This window comes from Limulus polyphemus, unplaced genomic scaffold (assembly GCF_000517525.1).
Source record: "Limulus polyphemus unplaced genomic scaffold, Limulus_polyphemus-2.1.2 Scaffold520, whole genome shotgun sequence".
In the NCBI taxonomy this organism is placed as follows: domain Eukaryota; kingdom Metazoa; phylum Arthropoda; class Merostomata; order Xiphosura; family Limulidae; genus Limulus; species Limulus polyphemus.
This window is the reverse complement of record NW_013666130.1, coordinates 370,142-394,206: the sequence shown is the minus strand read 5'-3', so window position 1 is coordinate 394,206 and position 24,065 is coordinate 370,142. Positions and strand designations below refer to the sequence as shown.

The following is a 24,065-nucleotide window of genomic DNA, read 5'->3' as shown; positions in this document are numbered from 1 at the left end:
GCTCTTAGCCAAGGGAATGAGGAATTCGAATTTAGTCTATGAGAACGAAAAGTAGAAGAGGTGTTATTCTTTGAAATAACTTATCAAATATTGACCGGTCCTGACATGGTCAGGGCGCTCGACTTGCAATCTACGGGTTCTAATCTCCATCTCACCAAACATGCTAGCTGTGAGGGTTAATTCCACTATTCGTTGGTAAAAGAGAAACCCAAAAGTTGGCGGTGGATGGTGATGAGTAGTTGCCTTCCCTTTCAGTGCTAAATTAGGGGCGGCCAGCGCAGTTGTTTACTTTCTCAGCCATGTATTTAGGTAGTCTTTTGATATTCCCGTTGAATTTTTACTCAGAGATGTTGTGAAATGTAAAATATTTTGTTATTTGAGCTGAAAAACTCCAGATTATGTTGTTTATGGAACTTGTAAAAAAAAAGTTAGGCTGTCCCTTTTGTAATGAAGTGGGCTAAGGATAGATGTAAGAAAACTGAACTTTTTTATCTCTAGCTGATTAGCAGAGATTGTTTAGTAAGAAGACAACGCGCCTGTTTTTTGTTGTTTTTTTGTCGTTGGAAACTTTTCTTTTTGGTGCGTTTAAAAACGTTTATTCGAACGTACCTCTAAATGTGGATGTTGATCTATCACACGAGCTACCCCCTCCCCCCCCCCAGTGACACAGCGGTATGTCTGCGGACTTACAACGCTAGAATCCTGGTTTCGATACTTGTGTTGGGCAGAGCACAACTAGCCCACTGTGTTGCTTTGTGCTTAACTTCAAACAAACACACGTAATTCTCACACGTTATTATTTATCAAGGTCATGTCAGCCTGGAATAAGTCGACTGGACATGCTGGCTTTGTTTGAAGTGTGATGAGTCCAAAAAGAAATTGACGAGCTCACCTTAGAGACTGCTGTTGTCAGTTATACAGTTTGATCTAGTCTAATGACATGTTAAATCATGAGATTATCACAAACCCAGGTTGGATGAGTTATTAAAATGCAACAGCAGTTAAACTATACTGACTGACCATTATATTTGGATCTCCCCCCCTCTCCATTCTGGCTATAGTAAACTACCTTACAACGTAATAATAACCTGGACTTGGTGTGGCATACACTCCATAAGATGCCTGAAAGTGTATCTTGTTCTATTATAGCCATTAGTTCACGAATATAACGTGGTCAGGTTTCCCCTGTAGATGCCAACTGTATTGATATCTAGTGATTGAATTGGCTAAGAAAGCTATTACCATGCTCTTCAAACCAATCCCGAACAATACGAGTAATGTTATATTACCGTTTAGGTCCACCAGGATGGAAACAACGTTCAGATATTTTCTGGACATTCTTCAACTTTCTGAAAGAATCAAAATATACAAAACCTGCTAGCAACACATCCCCTATACATGTTCCTTGTGTGATTTGATCTATATTTTCATTCTGTTAATTGTGTTTCACCAAATCATACCATACATTTATGTTTTGATTAAGATAACCGAAATGAATGATACGCTATCTAGGTAGAAATTCCTGTAGTTTAGAGCAGTAGTTCCCAAACTCTTTTAGTCTGAGGCTCCCTTGATGTGAATAAAGAGGTTTGAGGCCTCCCAACCTATAACTTTAACATGGTGATTGAAAAATAGTGCCACAGTAAAAACAATAACATCTCCTTTCGACATAATGTATCAGTTAATTAATTCAACATAATTTTTATCGACTTATTGTTTATTTGGAATCAAAATTAATTCAGCATCTTTATTTTCGGCCCATTTTTTGGCGGCTCCCACTTTCGGAAACACTGGTTTAGTGCGTAAATAGTTTAGTAAAAAGATATTAGAAACAATTTTCCAATAATCAAAATTCTAATATACAGATATTCGCACTTAATCACCTGGAATAGGTTCCTCGTTTTGAGTTAAAAGCGTTTTTATAGTAAAAATATTGGCAATTTAAAACTCATTAATTAATTGCATTATTATTAATATTTAAGTTTGTACTTAAAAAAATATAACAACAATTAATCTGCTTTTTCACACAATAATATAAATTCCACGTTCATTTTGCCTGTTTATATCTTTTTGATTATTTTTACATTCATAATCTTGCCTTAGTATACGTTCAGGTACAAGTAAAACTATAGGGAAATTATGCACGAGAGATAGCTATTGAGACTAACACTTTTCCGTAATGTGATTCCTTGCCGTTCGTAACAGTATGTTTACGTTGCTGTCCCATCAGAAAAGATTCGGTAATTATATATGCTAAAGGAAATTAAATTATTTTGAATATCATCATTAAAAGGTTTGATTCCCATATGCACGCGCTATTTGATATCCACTTGTTGCAATATCTGATGTAATTAGGTTACTGACCGGAATGCTTATGTTTAAAAACTTTTAACTTTAAAATCTAATGAACTTCAAATCTTCTTATACAGTAATTCAAATTAAATTCAATGTTTTTATTTATTAAATCCTTAGATATGAAGCATATGAGCAAATCTTATACATAGGTGTGTAATATATGTGTTTCTGTTTACATTCTAGCTCAATTTTAATAAGCCATTCTAAATGCAGCGAAAACGGATTTACTAAAAGGTTTTTCGAAACTAACTAAATTGTATGATGTAAACAGCATTTTGATATTCAATAGTTATTTGAATTCTAGTTCTAGAAAATACATTTTAAGATACTACAATGCCATGTTATGTTTTTTGTACAGTGTATTCACATTTTGGTTCCTTTGGTTTATTCTGCTGTGCAGTCTTCTTCCTTAGTACTGGGAATTAAATGATTTGTTATTCATTTCCCTGTATAGTTGCCTGGTTTAATCTGGATCCAGTGAGTGCCCATTCTGACATCATATTGTCCAACGAGAACCAAACCGTCACAAGCAGCACCTACGAACACCGAGTGGTGCTGGGTAACCTTGGTTTCTCACAAGGAGTGCATTACTGGGAATTTGTTATCGATAAATACAATATGAATGCGGATCCTGGTTTTGGTATCGCTACTTTTGATGTGGCTAAAGATATGATGTTGGGTAAGCCGAACTTTTTAAATATGTTAAATAGTGAAATAAATTCATGTTGAAACACCGAAACTCGGTTGTCGTATAAGTAAATCTCCTGTATAATTCATTGTTGTATTTCTCAAAACGTGTGATGGAAATATTGATGATATTTTAAAGCTTCTTCTGTCTGAGAAGACAGGTTCTAAAATTTAACATATTCTTTGGACTGTAAAGTCATATTTTCCTTTTTTTTTACCAAGTATGATCAAACATTCATATGAATGCATGTTTAATATCGATTTAGAATGAATAAAACTAGTTTATTTTAAAATGTTCAGGTTGTCGAAAGTGCTGTGGAAGCGCGTTAATGTACGTTTTCACATGTTAGGTATTAAAAACGTGCCGAAAATTACATTTACAATAAACTTACAATGACTTTACTGCATCTAATGTGGACGTATATGAACGGGCTTCAATGCTATTGCCAATGTAGCGTGTACGTGGGTATTTGTGAAAGGTTAGGATTCGCAAAACTTACTCCCACCACACTCCACTAAGAATGCTTGGAACTGTTTTTGAAGTGCCTCAACACTTCATCCATCTATGTCAAAGCGACGCCGAATATAGGGATTTGGAGACATGTAGATGAACGGTGGTCATGTTGTATTAATTGTAAAGGTTTGTGATGGGCATGTTACGCTGTGGGCTGTATTATGCGCATTAGACGTGAGGTCTACCTTAAAAGTATCTACATATTTAAATACCAGTGGATATCAACAACCTTGGTAGAATATTCAATGAACAGGCCAATGTGTTGTCGCAGAAAAATATACATGTGCAACTTATGCTCGATTAAAAAAGATATAATCAACAACTTGTAAAGAGTTGTGCAGATCTCAGATCATAACTTTATAGATCATATCAAGGATCATTTAGCGAGATTAAATAGAAAGGTTTGACCACGACCTTTTAGTCTTACAGTCTGACTGAGGTCTTGAAACACGAATGGCAGCAAATTGCACGAGACAGTTTCCGAACGTAGTTGAGAATAGTAATATTTATTTGGATGGGAGGGTGACTGCTGGACCATATTAGGTTTGTTTGTTATTTCGAATATTCACGCAAAGCTACACAAGAGCTAACTGCACCAGTCGTTCCCAATTTTGAATTGATAGATTAGAAGGGCAGCTAGTTAACGGCATCCATCGCCAAATCTTTGGCTACTCTATTCAAAACAGTGGGATTTGACCTGCACTCTTATAACGCACCCACTTCCGGGTTCAAAGTGTGGAGAGCGATTTTGTGGTGAAGAGACACTAACCATGGATCTTCGAATCCATATTCTGGCATGCTAACCATTAGCCACACCTGGTCCCACCTTAATAGGACATTGGATATAGGACACCCTCTATGTCTGCATGACTAGTTACTATTGATAGAAACCGGGTTTCGATACCCGTGGTGGACTGAGCACAGATAGCCTATTATGCAACTTTGTGCTTAACTACAAACAAAAAAAAGAAATAAACTATTGATAGTTTAGTGTATGCTATTAATACATTATTGTGTATAAATCGTTATTATTTCAAGTCACCATAGAAGTTAAATGGATATTTTATTGAAATGTCAGTAGTGTTATACTAATGTTATCCTTGTGTACTGCCAGTTGTTTCATTAGTAGGTTACGCATTACACAGAAAAGATAAATAAAATTATGGATCACTTGAAACACTAATGTACGGACCTCAAACCTTTCAATGTCTTGAGAATAAATGATTTCGTGCGTTAATTTCAATATTAGAATTTATATAAAAAGTGGGTTCATAATAAAGAACTTAAAAAACTGTGATAGTGATGTTAAGTTTATTTCATATAAAAGTGTTTAAATTTGATGAATTTCTAAACAACGAGCAAAATGTAATGAAATGAACTTCCAAACAAGAGAAAATTATATCACAAATAAAAATTCAGTTAAATAAAACAAAACTAAATACATTATAACATACATGAAACTTCTGTATATATCAAATATACATTTGTATATATACGTCTAAATATGATTATGTAAGTATCAAAGATATATATACATATATAATTATGTAAATATCAATGACATATATATATATATACACACACAGTTATAATTAGATTTTTAATGTTTAAGATATACTGAATACATCTTTTTCTGCCAATTCTCAAACTTGGGTTCCATAATAAATTGTATACGGACAGAAAACTACATATAAAATGTAGAAAACTTAAAATTACCAACAAATATTTCTGCCATTTTGCCGTTTCACATGAAGTTGGAAATTTACCCCCCTTGATTAAGGAACAGGACAATCTTTCAATTGTTTTTTGTTCATGAATTATTACTTTTAGGGAAGGATGACAAAGGGTGGAGCATGTACATCGACCACCAGAGGTCGTGGTTTCTACATTCTGATCGTCATGATAACCGGACTGATGGGGGAGTAGGCTCCGGATCTGTAGTTGGAGTGCTTTTAAATCTTGACCTGCATCAGCTAAGTTTCTACGTTAATGATGAACGCCAAGGGCCCATCGCCTTCACTGATCTCCACCAGGGGGTGTTCTTCCCTGCAATCAGTGTTAACAGGAATGTCCAGGTTACAGTCCAGACAGGACTAGAACCTCCGACGGACAGCAGTGATCACGAGAGTGAAGGAGAAGGAAAAGGTGTAGGTTAACTCTTTGGATGGCTCTGGTTATGTGTTGATAAGAAGAATGAAATTAAACACATTTAAACTGGAAAATATCGCCGTAGAACTTCGATATGATTTGTAAAAAAAGCTAATCAGTACACTTTCAGAAATGTTTTCTCCCGATTTGTGCTAAATTCTGCAAGAGACGCGGAAGATAATTTAATCTTCTCTTATATGGTAGACCCTCTTTTCTTTAAGTAATCTAAAACGTTATTAAGAAGTTACACAAAACGTGGTATTAATGGTATTTGATCATATAACACCAAATTCAAAAGGTATATTTAACACTGTAGAGAAATATGAATTTTTACAGTCTAGTGATAAGAATGTAAATCTCTCTTGGTGCGAACGTTTACTTTCAGGTGTTTTTTTTTGTGAGTGACAGAGCAAATATTTGTAAAGTTATTGACCTTTCCATAATTATTTTTATATTTATTGATATTATTTCTTCGCAAATAAGATAAGCTGCGATCACATTAAATAAATCACATCTTATTGTCTGAAAATAGGCAGAATGTAAAGCACAAAAGTCATTATTTTCTTATTTTGATAACTATTTTTCTGTTTCAGATAACTTAAGAATTGGACGAAATCATAAGTATATTTAAGAGACGTTTGGACGTTTCTTTCCTATACAGCTCATGCCTGTTGTCAAATGTTCTTATATTTTTGACACAAAATAAATTAATTTTTTGGAGTGCCTGATGAATTTTTCATCTGAAACTTTAATGTTGACCAATTCCAGTGCAAAGTCATCCACCCTTAAATATATATCTCTGGCATCCGAAACGGTATGTTTTCAGCATGCGCGTAAGATTACAAGTTTCAGATTGGTAACATGGCATAAATTTATAGATTAAATATGCCTTCCTATTTTTCACACGTTAAAATGGTTAATTCTGGAGAGCTTGTTAACAAGTTGTTTTCCTTGAGCCTTGTGTATATTCATCAACAGCATAATAAAACATTACGTTTTGGATACAACGGGCATATGCTGGTAAATGGCTGTTATACTAGAGTCTTGTCCGACTCTAGTATGAAATGAAAAATTCCTTAGGTCTCGAGAGGATTGATTTATTTTCTATCAAAAATGTAAAAATATCCAGTACCAGGATATATAGAAATATCCAATATCAGCAGGAACCATACAGGTTAAAAGTATCCAATACAAAGCAGGAATACGATAGGGATATCCGATATCACGCATGAATAGTGAAGGATGGAAGATATAGGATAAAAGATGTTTAATACAATGCATGCATCATATCGGACAATAATATTTCATTTCATGTATGAACCGTATAAGATAATAATAACCAATACGAGACATAAAATACTCAGATTAATAATAACCGATACAAGTTGCGAAGTGTATAGGTAAACAATATCTAATACCAAGAACGAACCGTGTGGAATACGAACATCCTGTAAAAAACATGAAGGATTCAAGTTGAATATACCCAATATAAGGTGTGAGGCGTACAGGATAACAATATATAATACGAAGATGAATGTACCCGGTACAAGCTGTCAAGTGTACAAGAAAGCAATATCTAATAAGAAGAACGAATCGTGTAGATGGCGAACATCCGGTAAGAGAAATAAAAGGTTCAAGGTGAATATAATCGATACACATTGTGAGGTGTATAGGATAGCAATAGCTAATACGAATACTACGAACATCCGGTAAGAGAAATAAAAGGTTCAAGGTGAATATAATCGATACACATTGTGAGGTGTATAGATAGCAATAGCTAATACGAATACTACGAACATCCGGTAAGAGGAATAAAAGGTTCAAGATGAATATAATCGATACACATTGTGAGGTGTATAGGATAGCAATAGTTAATACGAATACTACGAACATCCGGTAAGAGGAATGAAAGGTTCAAGATGAATATAATCGATACACATTGTGAGGTGTATAGGATAGCAATAGCTAATACGAATACTACGAACATCCGGTAAGAGGAATAAAAGGTTCAAGGTGAATATAATCGATACACATTGTGAGGTGTATAGGATAGCAATAGTTAATACGAATACTACGAACATCTGGTAAGAGAAATAAAAGGTTCAAGGTGAATATAATCGATACACATTGTGAGGTGTATAGGATAGCAATAGCTAATACGAATACTACGAACATCCGGTAAGAGGAATAAAAGGTTCAAGGTGAATATAATCGATACACATTGTGAGGTGTATAGGATAGCAATAGCTAATACGAACACAACGAACATTCAGTACGATATTTGAAGCGCTCAGGATAAAACATACTTGACATAAGCCATAAATGATTTAATATTGTACATGGAATGAAGAATATGAGATGGTACTGTAGTTCATGAGAAAATAACAGTAATGGGCAATGTAGGAAGTGAATAATGGCTACGTAAACAGACAAAGTCAACATTTCACCTAAAACATGTAACCTCAGACCGTTATTGCGTTCGACGAATGAAAATACCGTCGTTGCGGTTTCTATAGTTACGCAGATTCTTTTTTTTTTCGCTAAAATAAATAATACGAATACAAAGTCCAGTACACGTCATGATAAGGAAAGCATTTATTTCTTGAATTACAAATTCCACAAGTTAGCGTAACTAACGTCCGCTGATAGACCTAAGTTCACACAATATTTCCACTTACTTGCTAATTTTCTCTCGAGCGTATGGTACTTTCTCATATCTCAATATTTCATTGAAACATAAACTCAGTATTCAAAAAACTGAAATAATAGGCAATTGACTAACAACCTCGATAATTCAGTAACCAATTCACTACCGTAACAAACTCACTTAATAGATAATAAATTCTAATCTTACGTTTTATATCTCTCTCAAATAGTTTCCTCGGCTTTCAAGAAAATTACACACGTTAAGCCATGCCCTCATCACGTGACATCAAACTTCTTCTAGCCAAAGAAAAACAATACTCAGGTCTGGATTAAAAACAAAAATATCATAGCCTATAAAAGTACATTTGTGGGCAGTGATGTGAAATGATAGGCTGTTCAGATTCAAGCCATTTTTTGTAATTGTCATTTCACGCCGTTTTTACTTTTGTTGTTGTTTATGAGAACTTCCTACTAATAAGTAAGTAACTTAAGCATTAACCCACTGTAATCTAGTATAGAAAAACTTAGAGATATTTGTTCAATTCTTTTGATGAAGCATATTCTATTACAAAAGGTGCAGCTCGTATGACCTAACTGTTAGAATTAAATATACCTTTAAAATCATAACTGTTAAAGTTAACTTTACCTTTAAGCTTAGTGACAATGTGTCTTGGCTATAATGTAGCTTTTTCGTCATGCTGTGTAAAGGTAACCAATATTCCAAGTTGTTTGAAAGATCTCACTCACAGTATCATCTTTAGTAGTCAGTTACTATCTCATCACCTCAAAGTGGAGCATTTTTTCCCTCTTAGTAATATAATTTGTATTGCTTATTTTATGTTTATTTATTCTTGTTGTTTTTGACAGGGATTTTGCTCTTTTGCGTAATTTAAGTAAGATTTTTATTGTTAGGCACAAACTGCACAATAGACTTCACGTACTATTGCCTATCACAGGAATAGAGCTTCAACTGATAATTTTATAACCCCTAAAGATTACCGTTGACCTACCAAGGGACAATTTAAATAAGAATTTGATAGAGGACGTGTAAATGTAACGTAATTATAATAACTAAAGTCAGCACACAGAATAAAATAAACTTTATTTTAAATGAAGCGAATCAAATTTTAACTAGTGAGGATATTTAATAAATATAAATTTAAAAGCTAAATAAATTATGGCACAGTGACAAAATTAAACAAGTAAGCGGAAGAATTTCGATGAATTTTATTGAAAACGTAAATGAACACAACCTAACGTGTTATATATTATTATATGATACAGCGAAAGATCATTAATAGTATTTACAAGACCACATGTAAGGTCTATTTGGTGTTGATTTTACTTTCAGAACCACATTCAGGTTTGAATATTGACACTGTATATGAAGTGTAATGTATGAGTTTATTTGTGTAGTCAAAATGTTGCATGGTGTATTTATCTATGAGACTTTTTTTTGGTTCATTAATTCTGTGTAATTCAGTTGTAACATGTACAAGAATTTGTAAATAAACAAAACTTTCATATTCGATTTCTCGCAGTTTGTAATTATTTATGAATATACTCCGAAACACATTCAGTTAAGTCTCATCCAATAACTCTTATACCAACGTCACGTGGCATCTAACAACTTAGGCTTACACTGAAGGACATGTTCATCTTACACGCAGGTGTCATTACTTGGATGACACAGAAATACATATGAAATAACAAGGTGGCTCTTAACTGTAGTTTGATTAATTAGCACTTTATGTCTTCTCACTTCCTGATGGACCGATTGTCTAGCTCAATATCAGTTATTAGTCAGTAAAACGTACTAACTATTAAGAAAGAAGCCCTAGAAAGCTAATTAAGCATAGTATTTCATGAAAGTGCTGTTCCTCGTCTTTCGCTTTACCCATCAAGAAAAACCTATCTTACTGCAAAGTGTTACGTATTAGAATTGCATATAGCCTGAAATTGAGTTAACTGATAAATTTAAATTTAGTAGTTAAGTTGTACTTTGGATTTAGCAGTTAAATTAAAGACGATATATAAGTCAATTTACGATATTTGCCAACAAGATTGATACACACAGTTTCCTTTTTTTTAATACAAATATATGTTAATATATAAACAATAATACAATTTACAATAACAGTTATTACAAATAGTTATTACACACAATGATTTATATACAAAAAAATTACAAATTTACAAGCAATATAAAGTCTTCTTTCTAGCCTGGAATTTCCTTGATATCTTAACGAGGGTTCACTATGAGCGAGTTAATTACGAGTTGATATAGGTACAATTCACATAACAGGAAGCTAGCTAGCCATGTAGTTCTAGCTGGTCACACGCCGATTACAGGTCGAGTTTTCGTAAAAGTACTAATGTCCGATGTGAATCCACTGAAGTTGAATGATTTGCAATGTTCGAAATTTATAAACGTTCCTGGTCAAATATCTGAAATGTCCCGATTGATAAGCATTATAAAAGTCACAGTTATAACTTCCGAAGTTTATGGCACACCAACTATAGCAAACCAATAATATATACTACTTTTTTGGCGCGTCGCATTGGTTATATTTATAGGCGTGTGGAGAGTTTCTAGAAAATTCAGATTACGTAACAATACAAAGCTACATTAAGCGTTTACGTACACACACATATTGTTGATTCTTACTCTCGAGAATCTTCTACAACTTAGAGAATAGGCGGGAGTTTCGCAATACATATTTAACTGCATAAGTTATGTACACTTGTTAATATAAATTTAATTCAAGCATCGATCAAACATCGATATTAAAATAAATGTACAATAATAAATCCGTCACAAAAGTTTGATCTCAAAGTATGATATGATGTTCCATAAAAGAACTGTTCCTCTTCCTTCGCTATACCCATCAAAAGAAACTTTTGTAATTGCAATTTTGATCTGAAGGTATGGTATGGTGTTCAAGATATGATGTTACATAAAAGTGTTGTTCTTCGTCTTTCGCTTTTCCCACCAAAAGAAACCTGTCTAACTGCAAATTTTGATCTGAAAGTATGATATGATGTTCTAGATATGATGATATATAAGTGCTGTTCCTTTTTTTCCGGTTTAACTATCAAGAGAAGCTTTTGTAACTGCAAGTTTTGATTTGAAGGTATGGTATGATGTTCTATAAAAGTGCTGTTTCTTTTGTATTTTGACATCATTTTTATGGTTACATTATTTAACAAAGTTAAGTGACCATAAAGGTTTTGTATTTTATCCATCAAAAGAAACTATTTTAACTACAAATTCTAATTTCAAGGTCCGAAGTTTGAAAGCTATAAAACTTAATTAACAGTTCTAATGAAATACAGCTATAAAGACTGGATTAAAAAATGACTTTCTACGTTATCGGATAGGGAAAGTAGGCCTATACAGCTGCAAAATTGAGAGGTTACCAAATAAAAATAATTCTACTGAATAATTAATGTGCCAAGCTATAGGATGGATGAAAACTTTGTACATACATTAATGGATCTGATGGAGCTTGTAGAGAAAATGGAAATCACTGAAATGTTTTCATAAGAACAGCATATTCGAGCTAGATATGTGATGCCACTAAACACGCTCCACAGTTTCTTCTGTGGGTGTGTTATAAATGTGACAGTCAATCCCATCATTCGGATCAAAGAGTCGGACAAAGTCCTAGTAGCGACGAGTACTACTGCACCTGGCTGTCTTCTTTCAGGTCAGTACTTCAAAAATAGGGGCAGCTATACCTGAAACCTAGGTATCTCTAATCTGCCTGGCCGTTTAGTCCATGTACTCATTGAGTACCGTTTAAGTTTAAAAAGTTCCAATTCTAATTTACAGCAGAATTGCCGAAGAAAAAAAAATGAAGACGCAAACTTTCACAAAATAATCATGTTGGAACCTATCTTACATCCACTGAAAAATTTAAAAATCAATTTGTTGAACAAAATTATCGACACAGCTATTGAAACTGTGGAAGAGAGATTTTATCAACAAGAAATTTGTTTCAGGATTGTCGTGAAAAGTTACACAAAGGACTATCTGCGCATAGCTGTTCCTAATTTTAAACTGATAGACTAGAGGGAAGGCAGCTAGCTACTCTACAACACCTCCCGCCAAATTTTTAACCGACCGAACAGGGGTATTTGACTTACACTGTTATAGCATATTTACAGCCTTTGAAAGTGCGGAGCGCGGCTTCACAGTCCTAGCACACAAATGACTTGGCCATGCCTAGCCCAGTTTTTTGTCCAGTTTCTGGAAGTGCATTGCTTACTTGTCAAAGATGCGTTCGAGGTTCTTGCTCAAGTAATATGTAGACTTTTAAGTCAACCTACCAAAGACGAGGCAAACTGGTGTCAGTGCAACAGATCTGTGTGACAATTTACAGGCCCTCATGCGGAGTGACTAAGATTACTATGGAAAGTATATTGGAATACATGTGTCGTTTCTCGGCACATTTATCGTACTGAGAATTCTGCTGATTTTGTCCAATACCATTCCTAGTGAACAAAGAGGCTTTTCCCAACTCATATTGTTTAAAACATATCTGAGATCAATCATAACACAAATAAGACTCACTGGTCTTGCAACAATTTCAACCAAACACGTATATTTCAAAGATTGGAGTTTTATCCAGAAATGTGCCGTTTTGCCTTAATAAAAGCAAGAAAAATGAAAATTCTATAAGTTTAAAATGTTAAACTGGCATAGTAGTCACCTGTACTTACCTCTGTATCATTTTTCTCAGGCATAAGTAAGTAAATAAATGAATATAAAGAAAAATTGATTTGTAGCCTTACGATTTTGTTGCATAATTGAAAGCAAAATTGTAGGGGCGGGGCGTCAGATTGAAAAATTCCCTTGAGCCGATCCTATTTAATAGGGTGCGTTTTACTCGAAAAAACGTCATTTTAAATGGGATTAACAATTTAACATAGTTAATAATACATTCCGAGTGCAAGTAAAGAATAATGTACAATAATGTGTCAACCACACTATATCTGCAATATCCAGTGCCGACGAGGTCTTTCGACTAATACCAGAGCTCTTCATGCCGAACTAGCATTTGATAGACGAACTAATGGATGAGACGCTGTTTATATTAGCAAGTCCCTTGATAACAACAGTTACAGGATTAAGAAGGTGAAGTATAATAATTCGTTGTTTTATTTATATTAAAACAAATCAGGGTAAGGATTTTTAATACTATATTATTTGTTTATTTTAAACCATATTTTATTCATTATTATTATTAGCGAAAAACAATAGGGAACGAATGGATGGTGTTGTTTAATAGCACGTGCAGACGACGTCGGTTTGTCGTTTGATGTAAAGTCAAGCAAAAGAATGGCTCGTTATAACAGAAGTATCGGGCGGCTGATTACGTATACTAAACCTATGTATACTTCCTTCTGTTTGTGTTCAGATGAAATTTGCCTCAAGAAAGTCGTAATAAGATATTCATACGTATATGTATACATTGAAACATTTATTGGACATCCGAAAAGGTAAAGAAAGCTCTAGAAAGGTAGAACCCATCATATGACCGCGATGCACCTTTTGCCATAACAAAACGGACAGCAAACCCAGTGAAGGTAGATAGATATAAAACGAGTTAGTTTCGTATTTCAAGTTCAGCTCACTACGAATCGAACTTTTCAAGATCGCGACTAATATAGATTGTTTGTTTGTTCTTATACACAAAGTTACAAAATGGGCTATTTGTGCTCTGTCTACTGCGGGTATCGAAACCCGATTTTATCGTTATAAGCAATAAGACTTGCCTCTGAGCCATTAGGAGGCAAATAATATCGAACACAAAAAAAACAGCAAAACAAGGTCGTTATTTTTCAAGTTATTAAAAATTGATTTCACGACAGACGCTACTCACAATAAAGAAAATAAATCAGATACTCCGATAACTTCAGACTGATTTTAATATTTTTTATGTTTTTCTCGATACTTTGATTTCTTTATTGTTTTATTTTTACTTTTTTTTATTTTTCTTTATTTTCCTAGAGACATGTCATCATCATGAATATTCTAAGTTTCAAAATTCGAAATTTTTGTCAATAAAAACATTTAGGTAATAAATATTTGCAACTTCATAAGTGGTAAAGTAGACTTTACATCGAACACATGGTCTCCCTAATGATTCTGGAGGCTTATAATACTAAAAATTGGGTTTCGATACTCGCGGTTGGCACAGTACAGACAGCCCATTGTGTAGTTTAGCCATTAACAAACAAAACCTATATGTTAGTTTTTTTAGTTGTATGCAACGAGGCTACTAGATTTAACCCGTGGTACAAAGTTTTATCGGAACTTAATAATAACATTATTTTTTATAGATAGTATATTTTATGAGTTTTATTTATATACTCAAGGTTCTTTACTTTCTTTTGGAGTTTTGTAAAACATCGAATACTGACAACACTTTACAGTCTCTCCGCAACTGTACAACCAATTATAACAACGTTTGATAGGCCCTGAAATCATCAATACCAATTATAACAACGTTTGATAGGCCCTGAAATCATCAATACCAATTATAACAGCGTTTGATAGGCCCTGAAATCATCAATTCCACTTAAAACAACGTTTGATAGGCCCTGAGATCATCAATACCAATTATAACAATGTTTGATAGGCCCTGAAATCATCAATACCAATTATAACAACATTTGATAGGCCCTGAAATCATCAATTCCACTTAAAACAACGTTTGATAGGCCCTGAGATCATCAATACCAATTATAACAACGTTTAATAGGCCCTGAAATCATCAATTCCAATTAAAACAACGTCTGATAGGCCCTGAAACCTCTTGGAGATTAACAAACAAACAGCTGTACTCATTAACAATATTGAAAAATCCTTTGTTAAAATATGTTAACACTTGTGGGTTCAATAATTTTGTTGGGTATTTATTTTGTTTAAAAGTTGCACAATGGACTATCTGCGTGGTGCTCATTGCAGGAATCAAATTCCGAATTTTAGCGTTATAAGCCCTCAAGCATACAACATCGGGAGGCCTTTATTCTGTACTAACTCCTTGCGTAAATTGCGTAGTCAACCAATAGATCTAATTTTACTAAATTCATATGCAATAAAATTAATATACATCTCTATGCATAGTTTGTTCCAAACGCCTAGACTTAACGTAACGTTGGACATCCAAACACCAATATATATTCAAACAAAGCAAACAAAAGTAGCATCATTGATTCCAAACTCGTCTCCATAACTCACCTTGTACACTTATCAAGTTCAGCTTACACTGCTGATACAATAACAATTAAGACGTGGCTTAGCTTTAAGTTTCATACTGATACGGCAGAATACTTAAATACCAGTTCAGTTTATAGTGTTCCTACTAATACAATAATGGCACAGCTTTAAGCGTTCGTACTGGTACGGTAACATTAAAAACCAATTCGGTTTACAGTGTTCTTGGTCATACAATACTGATTAAGGCATAACTCAGCTTTAGGTGTTCATATTGATACGTTAACAATTAAAAACAAATTCCTATTTACAGTGTTTCTGCTGATACAATAATAAATAAGATATATCTCAACCTTAAATGTTAACACTGATACCATAACAATTAAGTACAAGTTCGGTTTAAAGTATTCCTGTTGACACAACAACAATTAAGTCATAGCTTAGCTTTAAGTATTAATACTAATAAGTTACCAACTAAACATCGGTTCGGTTTACAGTGTTCCTGCTAATACAATAGTAATTAAGGCATAGCTCAGCTTTAAGCGTTCATCTACTAGCCAAAGTGCGTGTCCGGGAAAAGATACACGGTCGTGTCTTTATCATTTCATTTCTGTTATTTATACTTTTCCACATTTATTGATCTGTCAGCACCAAACTTGAAACAGTGATACAGGATAACACGAGGAAAGTCATGAAGGGGTGGGGGTGGACCTCCCACATTCTATATAAATATACGTCAATATGTGTGTGTATCTGTTCCTTATACGTTTTCACATTTCTTGGTCAGTCAGCACCAAACTTGATGCAGTGATACAGGATGACATGAGGAAGGTCATGAAGGGGGTGGAGGTGGACCTCCCACCTTTTATATAAATATACGTCAATATGTGTGTATATCTGTTCCTTATACGTTTCCACATTTCTTGATCAATCATCACCAAACTTGATGCAGCGATACAGGATGACATGAGGAAGGTCATGAGGGGGATGGACCCCCATCTAATTTCACATTGATAGAATTCTTGAAAACAATATGTCTTTCTTTTCAGTATTGGCACCTTTATGTATTTGTATTATTTATTATGTTAAGAAAGAAATAGAAGAACAATTTCCTTTCCTTTGTTATAAACGAGTTTTTATTTCACTTCAGTTACATTGTTTATACTCACAATACTACGTCCATTTAGTTATTATAAAAAATAAAACATAATAAACCTTAAATATTTTATAATTGTGAGAATATAGGTGGCTTTGGCCCGTTTTTTTATTTATTTATTTCTTAGAAATGTCTTTTTTTCTTCTTCTGGGTATTACAGTATAGTAAATGATTCATGATCTTCCTGTCCTTTTGTTTTGTGAATTCTTACTGTAGGCATTACGTTTATCCTGGAGTCTTTCCCCTAGTGACTTATATGGCTTTGTCGGGAAATAGATAGTCCACACAAACCTGGTTTTGTTTTCGTTGTTTAAATATTACATATTCTGTTGAAGCTTTAGGCTTATGTACTTTACCACAGAAACCTTCCCTGCTTTGCTTGCCTTTACAGGTAGTTGATCTTAACGTTTCACTTTCTCACTTCTTTTGCTGGTATTAGGACAAACATATTTAGTATCAGAAATACGATTCAAAAACATCCTTACAATACCACGCCTGACTGTCTCTTGTACTACATGCTTGCAGTTCCTTTCCGATATCATTATAAAGTCTCTTTTGATAATTCATATTTCAGGTGGTACTGAGGGTAAAATATTTTTAATGCCCAACATGAAAAATGGTGTTTTGCAACATTTTCTTATTCTTTTTCAGCTTCTGTGATTTTGGCTTTCAAATCTGGTTCAGTGTTTACGATAATGGATATTCTTTCAATCTTGGGGCAAAGTTACTGTTCACTGTAATGCACTATGGGAACTAACGTTACTAACCCATGCAGTAATACCAACGTCCAGGTGGCCTAAGGAGAATCCAATTGAAAGCTTTTGTTCTGGGAAGGAACATATTCTCCAGAACTCGGTCTTCTTTAAGCATTACGGAAACACATTTTTCCTGGAATATTAACGATGCAAGACTACCATCATGTAAATCATTTCGTGAATGAACATTTAAAAGTCAAAACATCTAAGCCTAAAAGGGATTTTCAGTGTTAATCACCTATTCTAAATATGTGGTAAAGGTCTCATTTACAAGCAAAACCTTTCTTTGACGCAATGTGGCATTATGTCAAACACTAGTTACATATATACTCGTATAACTCCATAAAATATACACAGATATCTGTTTTTAGAAAAAATTTAGGAAAATTGTCAAGTTCGCAGTGATATGACGTCATTTTGTAAAGGGGGCTACGAGAACACCCAGGAGGCAGCTGGTTAGCTAGTTTACAGCACCCACCGCAATACTTTGGGCTACTATTATAGAATAGCGAGATTGGACCGTCATTGTTGTAAAGCACCCGAGGGCCCCAAAATGCGGAGCGTGAATTTGCGGCAAGGGAACGCGAACAATGGAAACTCCAGCGCGTTACCAACTAGGATCGCAACCTCAATGAAGCATAACGTCAATTTCTTTACAGTTAACACACTAATCAGCATCTTACAAAAAAAGCGATTTTCTGTTGCATAAAGATGGGAAAATGAGATCCCGCGTTGCATGTTTTCACAAGTTTTTTTTTACCCTAACTAATGCAGTAAGAGCCTGTTTACTTCTTCTAACGCTTGATTGAACGCATTTTACTCTGACTAATATAATGACAAGCAAGTTATTTTTACCACTTGATCCTGCGGTATTTATCCTGACTATAATGTGGTAACAGCCTGATTACTTCTAACACTTGATTTTGTGGTATTTATCTAGACTATAATGTGGTAACAGCCTGTTTACTTCTAACTCTTGACTGGGCATTTTTACTATGACTAATTCAGTAGTACTTATGGTTTAAATGCCGAAAGCTGGCGAAGCATTATAAACCTATAGGCCTAAAAAATTGTGATAAAAATCACGTAAAACGCGATTTTTTTAAATTCTTTTTTTTTACATTCTTCTTAAAAATATCAGTTCAGATCTATCTCTTGTCTCCCACAGGTCACTCACTGTCCAAGAGATCTTTAGCTAATACCAGAATTCGTTAGTTGGGCTAAACGATAAGGGACAAAATGGTCTTTTTGTTGTTGTTGTTGTATTTTGTCAACCCGAGTGTGGAAAATGGTAGGGCAGCAGACAGTGGTGCCCTGTTTTTAGCCAAGAAAAGTATCCAACTGTGGGGGATATGGAATGGAGCAGGAGAAAAAACATATTTCCTGAAACGCTAATTGTATACGCAATATAATACTTTAAAAGTTTCGTTTAAAGGCTGAAAGCTGTGGAAGCATTAGAAACCAGTGAGCTTGGGCTTCATGATTAAAAATCACGTAAACTACAATGTTTTTTTTTTCACGTTCTTCTTAATTTATCCATTTCGGGTTCAAAATCAGTGGCTTGTATAAACACTATTTTAAATCTAACTCATGTCTCCCACAAGAAGCCTTTCGTTCAATTCCAGTTACTTTTAATTAAATGCGTATTTTATTTGATTAATGTAGTAATGGGAAGGTTATTTCTAACACTTTATTAAATATATTTTTTATTTGATTAATATAGTAATGGCAGGTTATTTCTAACACTATTGAATGTTAATTTTTTATTTGACTAATGTAGTAATGTGCAGGTTATTTCTAACACTATTGAATGTTCATTTTTTATTTGACTAATGTAGTAATGGGCAGGTTATTTCTAACACTTTATTAAATGTATTTTTTATATGACTAATGTAGTAATGGGCAGGTTATTTCTTACACTATTGAATGTTCATTTTTTATTTGACTAATGTAGTAATGGGCAGGTTATTTCTAACACTCGATTAAACTAATGGTACTGTTACTAAAGTAATGAGTATGTTATTTCTGATTCTTGGTTGAACGGTTTTCCTTGTGGGTAACGTAGTAATAACCATCTTACTTCTAACTCTTGATTTTATTCAACACATAATTCATCTATATTGTGGCGTTTATATCAGAATAACATTTTACGCAATACTAAACACTATCTATCTATAGATTGCATCTTTGAGAACAGTTTTCTTGCAGAAAGAACATTTTCTTAATATGTGTTTTCTTTGTCGAAAATTTATAATTAAAAGTAAAATATGGCCAATGAATACGCATTTGCAATGTAAATTTTTACTTGTGAAATTATATACGTGAAGTACTATACAACACATTCACGTGAATTTCTGTGCTACTTTACTTATCATGATAAATTCGATGATGATAAGTAACATACGAAAATGATACTAATTTTTTATACATATAATCGTGCTACAGTTAATGGAAACGACAAAAATCCTAAATATACAGAGTGAGCAAAAACAAAATGTTTCTTTGAGGCTCATGGCTAGTTTGTTTGTTTTTTAATTTCGGGCAGAGCTACACGAAGGCTATCTGCGCTAGCCGTCTCTAATTTAACAGTGTAAGACTAGAGGGAAGGCAGCTAGTCATCACTAACCACCGCCAACTCTTGGGCTACTCTTTTAACAACGAATAGTGGGATTGACCGTCACATTATAACGACCCCACGGCTGAAAGGGCGAGCATGACGGAGATTCGAACCCGCGACCCTCAGAATGCGAGTCGAGCGCCATAACCACCTGGCCATGGCTAGTAGGTGGATTAGTTGTTAAGACAACTTACTGGAAGGATTTTTGTTGTAGACGATGTATTGATACACTTTTGTAAATTTTATTGTTATACGATTTTCATATATTTTTAGAATAAATATAACATGGCATAGAAACAAATCTCTAGCATGAACTAAATTATTATTAAAACATTTATAAGTATGAACAATGCTATGTAAAAGTGTCAACTAATAATAACCTATGGTATTTTAAGATAAGTATTAGCACGTTCAACTTAGGACATATACGAACTTACAGTAGAAATTAAGATATATATATATATATATAACATTACTTTGTTTTCACTCCATTTGTTGTTGTTTTGGTTACAGATAATTAGGTCCAATTTTCTTCAATATAAATATGTGTTGTATTAAAAACTAACAAAGCGCAGTTTTTAACATGAGCATTAGCCATAACAATCGAACAAAATATATGTTAACAAGTGAAATACAATATAATTTGAAGCCAGACTACGCGTGTTTAGTTTTGATAATTGTACATTCACTCAATGAACCTCTACGCATTATACAAAAGAGGAAAAACTAAGAGATCAAGTAATTTCTTGCAAGAAGCAAAAGAAACATTGTCTCCCCTGAAGACGATAAATAAATAGACAAATTTGTTATTATTTTGAACAAGAATGACACCTTATGCAACATATAAGCTAAAACATCATGCCATTGTCCACATGGCTTAGGCACAGAACTAATGACCATACGAAAAGCAGCAGTCAAAGCTTAAAAACTTACTCTTTACCAAATGACGGGATTGACTCCTAGTTACCCCCCTCCCACCTCCTACTCCTGACACATGTACACTGAAACACACGGCACTTGTTCCGTGGAATATTATAGCTCAAACATTTGACCTGCCCTTCCACAACCTGGCACAATAATTACAGTATAAGTTCGGTCCAAGTAGGTAGATCGGCAACTTTATAGCAGATATAATCATTCAAATGGTTACAAGTATGAAACTTGGCGTGGATGTTCTCATTGGGTCAATTTTTAAGGGAAAACAAAAAAAAGCGTTAAGCACCAGAAAATGCAAGATGGCTGCCATTTTCAACACACAAACATACTTAGTTGTCCAATTTCTACAATGATGTATTATAGTTCAATAGCTTATGACCCTGTTGAAGCTAGTTTTACTATTATTACATCTGTTCCTCATAATCTAAGATAATTATCATTTTTCGAGATGGCCGCCATTATTCACTTGAATGTCTAATTTCAACACATATACTGATTGACTTAACTATGTTGACTAACGTTAAAGTCTGCCTATATTTCTGTTGGATCTCTGAAACAGTTTCAGTGTGATAATCAGTCCTGACGCGTACAGTACAAAGTGTCGTGCAACTGAAACTGCTGCAATAGCGCTTGCACCTCCGAGTACAGATGTGGAAGGACAACAGTACATCCTGTCCTTGATGATGAGCTTTTAGCAGAGACGTATATGACAGTAATTACTCCTTTAAAATAGTTCAATTCACATCTAGTTATTCTACACCCAGCTGTTCAAATCGCCGTCATACATGTAGCTAGATCCATAAGCCTCAATTTGACTGGATTTGTACGTAGCTTTTGTCTAGGTGATGTAGGTGACAAGCTTGGAAAAGGCAAATGATATGCTTCCTTCCTAGACAGTCGTTAAATACTCTTCTAATATTCTTGAGATATCAGACTGACTCACTCTAATTGTATAATTCTGTAAAACAGAGAAAATGGTACGTACTTTAGCTCCTGTAAAACAACATTACCACCATCGAAGTTTGCAAGGAGCCTTTCATCACTCAGGATCTTAGCACATTTGTTAATGCTGTCACTTATTGTCATTGCGGTCTTAAAGCAGATCCTGGAGCCTCTTTTTCACATAAAAAGTATTTTGATACTTTTGGCTGTGAAAACATTTTTTACATCTTACTTTGGTGTTACTCTAATGTTTTTTTTTTTTTTTTTTTTTTTTTTGTCTCGGGTAGACTTCCTTTAATTGTCCTTTGCAAGTTTGTGTTGTTGAAGAGGAATCTGTAGCTTTAATGATATTTTGTGTTGTTACATATTCAATGTGACCTTTGTGTAACCACCTTTATCTAGTCTACCTGAGTCCAGCATGATTGGTAAATCATAGATTGAATGAAAGAGAGCAATGTTTGTTTCAACGTTGGTTTAATCATCTTGTTCTCTATTGTAGAACGTGTTGATGACTTTCTTCTTTTTCCGTTGACAAAGATAACATTTATTCCAGTCAGTTTGCTATTTAGATTGGATAAGTGTAGTCATTTTTCAGTGCTAGTAGATCATTGGTTCAAGGGCAAGGGCTTATCATTTTACTACCTTGTACCATATTTACTTTGCTGCACACTATTCAACTGGGTTCGTGCTTCTGCTCTTCACCTAGTCTGATCGCTCGTCTAGTGTCATTCAAGTCCTGTGTGATCTATACACCATCCGGATAACTTGATTCCATTTTCTACGCTGGCAAATCCCCTCGATTTAGGTGCAGTAATTTAATCGAGATGCGGTTGGTTAGGTAACATCTGTGGCACTAAATTATTGCTACATCTAGCTGTCAGTGAACCTCATGTTGCGTTACATAGCTATGATGTCATCGGTGTGCGACGTTAGTGCAATGACATTCACACTTTTGTCCTTGTGCTGGTAGTCCATCCAGGAAAGTGATTTTGAAATAACATCAGTAATTTCAGAATGTTCATAAATATTTAATTAGCCACTAACATCACTCAAGTCAAATTTATATGTCAAAAATTGATATTGACAGAAGAAATTAGATGTTATCTTAAAAAATTTGCAGCCATCTTGTATTTTCAGATAGCTAATGTGTTTTTAATTAAATATCACCCAATATGAATATATATATACCAAGTTTCATGCGTGTATCACGATTTGAAGGCTTCTCCAAAACTAAATCAATTATTCACCCCACTATATTCACAACGAATCTTTAAATAAATTTTTAACTTTAATAAACCTGAAAGACAAACATTTGACAAGATGACCCAATACACAATTATTCTCTAAGATAAACTTGAAAATAAATTATTTACATAATTCTATTCTCCAGCTTTGAGAGATTGTAAGATATTACAACTAGTCTCTAATAGAACCTAAAACATAACATTAGGTCAAACTTAATATTTCAGGCAATTTTTAAGTTGTAAGGATAAAATAATCTAGTGTTTCAGTGAAATGATATACATAACCTCCTCCTTACTGCTTCCTTCGTAAATGCCCCCTAGTGGCACAGCGGTAAGTCTGGGACTTACAACGCTAGAACCCGGGTTTCGATACCCGTGGTAGGCAGAGCACATATAGCCCATTGTGCAGCTTTGTTCTTAACTACAAACAAACAAACAAACCTTCGTAAACAACTCAGACTGTGAATCCATGGGTTTATGGTTCGAGTCCCATTGATCTAAAAATGATCTCCTCACTTTGTGTCCATGGATGCACTATAGAAAGGAATGTAAAAATCTCATCATTCGATCATACAAGAGTAGCTCAAAAGTTGGCAGTGAGTGTAGTTGATTAGCTGCCTTCCCTCTAGTGTGACACTTCAAAATTAGGAACTGCTATGTGCAGATAACCCTATGTGTAATTTTGCGTGAAAATTTTTAAACAAATACTTATTTTCCAAACTAATAAGGGAAGTAATGTTATAGCAAGATAAATCAAACAAACACTGCTTTAACAAGACTTATAAGGGAAGTAATGTTATAGCAAGATAAATCAAACAAACACTGCTTTAACAAGACTTA

At 34.1% G+C, this 24,065-nt stretch overlaps 1 protein-coding gene across 1 annotated transcript in view; it reads left to right on the top strand.

Annotated features, from left to right (window-relative positions):
• LOC106458824 (E3 ubiquitin-protein ligase TRIM9-like) overlaps nt 1–7,463 on the top strand; it is a 68,481-nt gene extending 61,018 nt beyond the window's left edge. Inside the window, exons 7-8 of the mRNA XM_013918372.2 lie at nt 2,810–3,034; nt 5,387–7,463. Coding sequence (XP_013773826.1) covers nt 2,810–3,034; nt 5,387–5,712 — 551 coding nt within the window. The 3' untranslated portion in view covers nt 5,713–7,463. The remainder of the gene's footprint in view (nt 1–2,809; nt 3,035–5,386) is intronic.
• The last annotated feature ends 16,602 nt before the right edge of the window (nt 7,464–24,065 follow it).